At 40.4% G+C, this 8,616-nt stretch overlaps 1 protein-coding gene across 1 annotated transcript; it reads left to right on the top strand.

Moving 5' to 3' along the window:
• Nucleotides 1-3,226: 3,226 nt before the first annotated feature.
• On the top strand, nt 3,227-4,615 carry LOC306902952 (general transcription factor II-I repeat domain-containing protein 2A-like; the record flags this gene model as incomplete). Its single annotated transcript, XM_079471873.1, has 1 exon — nt 3,227-4,615. One exon carries the CDS (start codon nt 3,227-3,229, stop codon nt 4,613-4,615), a length of 1,389 nt encoding a protein of 462 aa, XP_079327999.1.
• Nucleotides 4,616-8,616: the final 4,001 nt, after the last annotated feature.

The following is an 8,616-nucleotide window of genomic DNA, read 5'->3' as shown; positions in this document are numbered from 1 at the left end:
CTATCCTGGTGAACTTCTATCGCTGCAGTATAGAGAGCATCCTGACCAACTGTGTCTCAGTCTGGTACGGGAACTGTTCTGTTGCTGAGCGCAAGGCACTGCAGCGGGTGGTGAAAACAGCCCAGCGCATCCCAGGGACTACACTTTCTGCCATTTAGGACATCCAGAAGAAACGCTGTCTGCGTCGAGCTCGCAGCATTCTCAAGGACTCCTCTCACCCCGCTCATAGACTGTTTCCTCTCCTGCCTTCCGGTAGGCGCTTCCGGTGCCTCCGGACAAGAACCAGCAGACTAAGAAACAGCTTTTTACCCAGAGCTGTTTCATTATTGAACTCTGCCCCCAACTGATTCCACTACCTCTCTTACCTTGAACTCCAATGCCGCTATAACACTGTTTACATTGCACTACAGGGCTGCATGCATGACTGAACTGTACACACCAGTACTTCATGTTATCTGCTCTACCGGACTGTTTACACACACACAGCATCATTTGCACTCTATACTGCTCACTTGCACACCAGGAATATTTAACTGAATGCTCATTTTCACTAATGGACCACTTCCATAACTGCACTAACTCATCTACTGCCCTGTAATTCTATTAACTGCATCAACTCATCTATTGCACGGTAACTTCATTAACTGCATTAACTAATCTACTGCACGGTAACCTTATTAACTGCATTTACTCATCTTCTGGACTGCAACCTGTTAACTGCATTAACTCATCCACTGCACCGTAACTTTAATAACTGCATCAACTCATCCACTGCGCTGTAACTTTAATAGCCAATGTCAATAATTTATGCACACTTAAGTCACTTGCACTATTTTAGTCTAAATTATTATCTGTTCATATCCACCTGTACATTAATGTTTATAGTATATAGCCATCTGTATATGTTGTTCATAGTATATACCTACTGTCATATTTTCATAGTTGTGGCGAGTCACCCCTGGCGCAATCAGCGTCGCCATGGGAACAGACTGAGAGAACGAGGCACAGCTGTCGGTCGTCAAGGGATCATCAGAGCCGGCATAAAAGCCTGCTTCACAGGAAGCACAGGGGGCTACGACTCAGTGGTAAGAGTGTGTCTAACTGTTGTCTCTCCTGTACCTTTTGCCAGGCTCGGACTATTGACGGCCAACAGCAGCCAAGGACTCGGGAACCCACGCACCCAGCCACTGCGCTACGGACACGAGGGAATTCACGGCCACAAGGGAACTCAGGGGTACACGGGACTACACAGACTCCAGGGATATCACAGACACGGGACTACGGCAGGAACACGGCTCACCACCCCACCTCACGGCACGGGATATCGGAGACGGGCATTTGTGTGTTTTCTCACCGGCTGATCGCCACCCCTTTAATAAATTCCCCTTCGGGGTGTTGAGAAAACAGGCCAGATTGTACGTGTTGTTTCTCTACCCGTCACAATAGTACATACCTACTGTATTTTATTCTCTCATATTGTACTCTGTATTTATTCTAACTGTATATCCTGCACTTGCTAATTGCACTTCTGGTTAGACCTAAACTACATTTCGTTACACTGTACTTGTATATGTGTAATGACAATAAAGTTGAATAAATAAAGTTAAAGTTGTTAAATACAGAGATCCTTTGACCAGGCTGCAGCATTCCACTTTGGCTCTCCCACAACTTGACATCTACAAAGCACAGGTGTCGAACATTCGTGCTATGTTCTGCGTGTTCAAAATTGGAGAGAGGCCAATTAAGAAAATGTCGAAGTTTATTGATCAGAAGATTAAAAAATACAACAGCTGCTGGGTGGGCCCTCAGACGCAAACGTCTCACAAAGGACCGACCCCGAAAAACAGTTTCACAGCTTTTTATAATCTTTCACGACGTGTCTCTGGTTACAGATGGGGGTCGGGGAAGCCTGGGACTCGTCCAATCCGCTTTCTCTCCTTTGTTCTGCCTCAGCCAACCAGCTCTCACTCCTTTGCTCTCTGACCTTCTGCAACACATCATATGGAAACACCCCACACCTCACCACATTCCATGGGGCTCCGTGTGTAATCTGATCTTTACACACACACATACCATTTCCTGTGGAAAATACACTCAATATCACCCCCCTAACTCTTGGCTAACTCAACTCACACACTGGTTATATTTTCAACATATTATGCACGGTTAGTAATCAATAATGAAATCATAAAGCATATTAAATGTAAAAGCACGTTTAAACCACAATAAAAATCCTTCAGTTTCACTTCTACATAAGTTAGTGTTTTTGTTAAAATGCTACTGGACTGTTAAATAGACCTACTGTACTTGATAGTAAAAACGAAAGGTGAAATAAGATTTAGCTAACCCCTACTTTGGTCTAAATAGTTTGTCATTCTTTCTTTTGAAATGGAACACCTACAGCAGGAGTGCCCAACCAGTCGATCGCGGTCTACTCGTAGACCGCAGACTATTCCCAAGTCGACCGCGAAAAAATTAAAGAAAAAAATACAAAATATAACACACACACACCCCGTGTGTTTGTGTGTTATATTTTGTACTAAATGTACACTACAGCCTATCATGAGTCCTTGCCTGGTACCCTATCAGTCTCTTAAACACGTCCACAAAAAAGTATTAAAAAAAAAGTAGGTCACGTTTAACCTACGGTCGCGCGTGACATGCATGACAGGTAGTTGACAGCTGCATGTCAACAGTAGCTAGAAGCTAGCGAACAGAGCGGTTACACGTACCTAAACGAACATGGCTGAGGGGAAACGAGCCAAGACCTACCATTTTCACCCTGAATGGGAGGAAGATTATTTTTTTGTTTATTCTCATTCAAAGCCTGTTTGTTTGATCTGCAATGCAACGGTGGCATTGGCAAAAAAAGGGAACCTGGAGCGCCATTTTAAAACAGTACACGCGAGCTACGAGAGGGATTTCCCTGCAAAAACGCCTTTACGCGCCACAAAAGTGCGGGATTTGAAAGCACAGCTTTCAGCACGGCAGTCAATCTTCACCAAACCGAAGACTCAGGGTAAGGCCGCAACTATTGCTTCCTATCGCGTCAGTCACATCCTTGCTAAACACAAGAAGCCATTCAATGACGGCGATATGGTGAAGGAAGCCTTTCTCGAGGCAGCGGATAGCCTTTTTGACGACTTTAAAAATAAAACAGAGATCGTGAAGGCCATTATTGAAAGTGCAACTCTCCCGCAATACTACTACAAGGCGATGTGAGAGAATGGCTGTGGATGTGGAGGAGCAACTGAGGAAGGATATTGATGCGTGTGAGTGCTTTTCCCTCCAATTTGATGAGTCGACTGATACGGTGGATGTAGTACAATTGTGTGTTTTCATCAGGATGGTTTTTGAAGACATGAGCGCCAAGGAAGAGCTGCTCACACTTTTGCCATTAAAAGGACACACCAGAGGTGAGGATATTTTTAATGCTTTCATGGGATTTGTTAGCGAGACAACACTGCCGCTCTTCAAGCTGATCTCCATCACAACCGATGGGGCGCCTGCAATGATGGGCCGCACCAGTGGGTTCATTGCACTGTGCAAAGAAAGTGAATCCTTCCCAGATATCCTGAATTATCATTGTATAATTCACCAGCAAGCGTTCTGTGGAAAGATTTTAAATATGAAAGAAGTGATGGATATTGCGATGAAGATTGTGTGTTCAGTTCGGGCCAGGAGTCTGCAGAGAAGGCTTTTCCGTGCTCACTTGGAGGAGAATGAGGCTGAGCACACAGACCTGCTGCTTCACACGGATGTTAGGTGGTTAAGCAGAGGTAAATTTTTGTCCAGATTCACGGAGTTATTACCTGAAATCAAGGACTTCCTGAAGCTTTCAAAACATGTGGATTACCATACAAAGCTAGAGGACCACCAGTGGCTGTTAGATGTATCTTTCCTCACTGATCTCACTGCCGAGCTCAATGAATTGAATTTAGAGCTGCAGGGTAAGGGTAAAGATGTAGTCAACATGATGAGTTCAGTGAACACATTTAAAAGCAAGCTACAGCTGATGTCAAGCAGGCTGCAGCGTGGTGACCTGCGCAACTTCCCTCACATGCAGGCAGAACTACAACGTCAAGGTAAAGGTGTGACACAGCTTGACAGTGCACGTTATGAGGAGCATGTTCAGAGCATCTCGTCAGAGTTTGTGAGGCGTTTTACTGACTTTGCATCCATCGAGCCTGTAGCCAGCTATATGTGTTATCCATTTGCTGCAAGTATTGATGTTGGTGACATTGCAGCCAAAGTCAAATCACTTTTCGACTTGGAAAGCTCCGCTCTTGAGGATGAGATTCTGACATTGCAAAATGACATTGAGATCAAAGCCAGATCAACATCTGCTCAACCTGGAGAGCATGTAGTGTTCTGGAAACTACTGGTGGAGGAGAAATATCCCAATCTCAGAAGATGTGCCTTGAACTTGACAGCTCTTTTTGGATCAACTTATTTGTGCGAGTCTGCTTTCTCACACATGAAAATCATCAAGTCCAAGTACAGATCAACAATGACTGATGACCACCTTGCAGCCTGCCTACGCCTTGCAACCAGCTCCTACACTCCTAACTACGAGAAGCTAGCCTCCTCCTCCCAGTGCCAGGTCTCCCACTAAGGTAGAAAGTGATTTCCTTTTTTCAAACTTAGAGATCTATTTGAACAATGTTTATGGTTTATGTTTCTGTTTGGTTCATATTAAGGTCAGTTATGACTATTGCTCATCACGCAGATTGGTGTGTGTGTGTGTGTGTGTGTGTGTGTGTGTGTGAGAGAGTGAGTGAGTGTGACAGAGAGAGAGGAGCATAGAGAGCGGGTTTGTGCTACAGCGCACTATGCAAAAAGGAATTTGTCTGTGTGTGTTTGAGAGAGGGAGGGTTTGTATTGTGATGTCTAGTAGTTGTGTGACAACAAGAAAAAGTGTTGTGAGGTTAGTTACTGCAGACTGGAAATGATGTGTGTGGGTTTGCGATGTTGACACTGGACTGGTAGATCTCGGGAGGTTGGCTACTTGAAAAGTAGATCTTGGATCAAAAAAGGTTGGGCACCTCTGACCTACAGTATCCCTATACTTTTGACTATTGATTCAGTCTCTGACTTTGTAAAGGCACAAAATCAGACAACTAAAGAAAAGTGTTAAAAGTCGTTAAAATGGTGTATAATTCCCCTTTTTAAATTTGGCCGTATTGGTCGATAAATGGTCATTTTAACGTTATCGTATTGGAATCTTATCAAATTTAGGATCTATGTTTGTGTAAATTATAGGAACAAAAGCATATTTTTTTAAGCCGATTCCTTTCTGTCTTGAGACTTGTTAGAGTTGTGGCTATTAAGAACATTTTTATAGGTTGTTAATTAAATAAACATTAATTCAATATTTTAAAACTTTTCTGGTATAGTGTAAAGTAGGCTTGTTACATGATTTCAGGGGATCAAAAGGGAAGAAATGGTTACCTTGCTAAGTATTGTTGGAACAAAAATGTGGGAACTTTTCTGTGTGAGTGGTGAGGAACACGCACAGTTTAGCAACAACATGTATTTGATTAATTAAGGGTGATGTCAATGTTTGTCCCTATTGATTTTTAAAACACAGTTAATAGGTGTGCAATTTACTTATACAGAATGTATAAATAGTATGAACCTATTGTGTGTGCACACATATTGAGACTTACCAAAGATATGAATATTAATAACATGTGCCACTTTTATAAATGAGACCCCTGGTCATGGAGAAGTCTTGGAGTTGCAAGTTTTTTTCTCTAATTAAACAGACTTCTTTGAAATTTATGAATATATAAGTAAAGACCTGCGAAGACTGTCGTATTCAATTAAAAGTGTGTAGTGTTGGTTGAACTACGAGATCAGAATTGGGAAACAATGTTTAAGAGATAAACTATAAAAAACTGTGAATATAATGATTAGTGTGTTAAGTATTTTTTTAGTAATTTCATAAACCCCCATGACCTTTTGCTCTGAAGTAGGGGTGCAATAAACAATTATTTTGATAATCGATTAGTTGATTAAATTGTTGTCGATATTTAGCTTATAATGGCTGAATCAGAGATGGGAAAAGTATACTGTACACAACTGAACTCATTTGCCTTCTCCCCAACTGTTGTGGATGTCTCCGTGATTAACACACTGTTCAGGTGTGTCATATAAGAAGAAGGCGGTAATTGGCCAAACATATCATTTTTTTTTGTGGCATGAAAAGTGAGATATTTGTCATTCAATTGTAATGAAGTTAAGTAGAGAGTATCCAGAAATAATCATATGTAACTATAGTACAAAAAGTGTACTTCGTTACTTCTTACCTCTGATATAAATAAACTCCCAAATAAGGGTATTAAGCCTATTATGTGCAAACAACACATATTTGGTTTTAAAAATATAATGTTTAATTTTGTCATTCAAAACGGTTCTTCCCTTTAAACATTAAAACGGCGTGGTTTGAAGAGATGCATGTAAAACACGTCAGACTTTAAACTGCGCACCTTGTGCTGCACGGAGAGACATTTTGATGTGAAAACGGTGCAGCTCAGGCCTGCACATAGGGACATTTAAAAGGGAAGAAGACATGCATAATTTATAACTATTTTCATTATCGATGAGATCGATTTTATCGATTATTTGTTGCAGCCCTGGTTTGAAGTGTACGTCTTCCCATAAATGAAAAATTCTGTTGTAATTTATTCACTGTTGTAGAACATTCTAAATGTGTCCCTGCGTGTTCAAAATTGGAGGGAGGCCAGTCAAAGTAAATCTTGAAGTTTATTGATCAGAAGATTCAAAAATACAACAGCCGTTGGGTTGCCTTAGACAAAGCGTCTTTACAGAAAACAACCCCGGAAAACAGTTCCGCATCATATTTATAGTTATTTCACGCCGTCTATCTTCTCTGTGGACCGGTGACGTGTTGCCTGGTATTAGTCCAATCAGCTCTCACCCCATCGTTCTCAGAATGTCTGCAAAACATTAAATGACAACCTACACAGCCCAATTCTACCCAGCAACAACATAGTTTAAAAGGTCAGACAATCCAATATGTGTGTGTGTACATTTTCTCCTTTTTTGGCGTTTCAGTTGCATGCATATATTCTGAGACCTCAGCTGTCTCCTGCCATTTCCTCTTATCTTTTGCATGCGACACCCACACTTCCTCTTTCTTGGTTAACTTCAACACATTATTTGAGGTTAAGGGTTATTGTACGCAAGTAATAGAATAATAAAACACTTTTAAAAGTAATGATGCATATGGAATAATACTGCATAGGAAGCATATGAATGAATAAAAGTAATAATGCATATGAAACATATTAAATGTAATAGCACTTCTAAAACACATTAAAATCCCCACACTGTAGAGGAATACTTACGGTTGTGATGATTATTATTCATACATTAATTACTAGCCCTGACAAAAGATTTACTTGTCTGCAACAAGTAATAAATAAATAATATTGTTTAGTTAGTAGTTTAGTACTTTTTTACCCAATGCAATCTTAATAAATAAGCACAGAATACCATAATACTATAAATCTAACTCTAATAATAATAGTCAATCAGTTGATTAAATAATGAGCACTAGCACAAATGTAATAAATTAAACACACAAATACTATTAACAAGTTTCAGGTTGGTCTAACTATAGTTATTTGGTACAGAAACGGAATTATGGAGTCGAATGTAAAATAACACTTTATAATCTTTACAGTATACAGAAATATATCTGTAGATTAAACCATATTAAAGTTATTAAAGATGATCGGTCAGGAGCAGTGAGTGTTTTTTGCCTTTGTTTTTTTTAGTTTGATAAGCATTAAAACGCATAAAGGCCTACCATTATGGTATATTTATTATGCTGATGTCACTTTACGAGCTACCGCACACAGATCATATGATTTTTCCCCACTGTTTTTGTTTACAGCAAACAATAATTAATTTATTAACGTGATATAGAGACTATTTGCTAAATAACAAAAAATAAGTTAAATTGGTTCAACCAGTCAGGAGTAGTTTGAATTTGAGCTTTAAAGCTTCAGTGATGTCTGAAGGTTTTTGTTCTTTTTATGAAATATAATTTAAGATTATTTTACATTTAATATGCTTTATGATTTCATTATTGTTTACTAACCGTGCATAATATGTTGAAAATATAACCAGTGTGTGAGTTGAGTCAGCCAAGAGTTAGGGGGGTGGTATTGAGTGTATTTTCCACAGGAAACGGTATGTGTGTGTGTAAAGGTCGGATTACACACGGAGCCCCAAGGAATGTGGTGGGGCGTGTTTCCATATGTTTTGCAGAGGCCCAGAGAGCAAAGGAGTGTGAGCTGGTTGGCTGAGGCAGAACAAAGGAGAGAAAGCGGATTGGACGAGTCCCAGGCTTCCCCAACCACCAATCTGAAACAAGATACACGTCGTGAAATATTATAAAAAGCTGTGAAACTGTTTTTCGGGGTCGGTCCTTTGTGAGACGTTTTGCGTCTGAGGGCCCACCCAGCAGCTGTTGTATTTTTTAATCTTCTGATCAATAAACTTCAACATTTTCTTAACTGGCCTCTCTCCAATTTTGAACACGCAGAACATAGCACGAATGTTCGACACCTGTGCTTTGTAGAT

This window comes from Barbatula barbatula (assembly GCF_947034865.1).
Source record: "Barbatula barbatula genome assembly, chromosome: 13".
Lineage (NCBI taxonomy): Eukaryota > Metazoa > Chordata > Actinopteri > Cypriniformes > Nemacheilidae > Barbatula > Barbatula barbatula.
The sequence above is the reverse complement of the archived record's forward strand: the minus strand, read 5'-3'. Positions and strand labels throughout refer to the sequence as shown.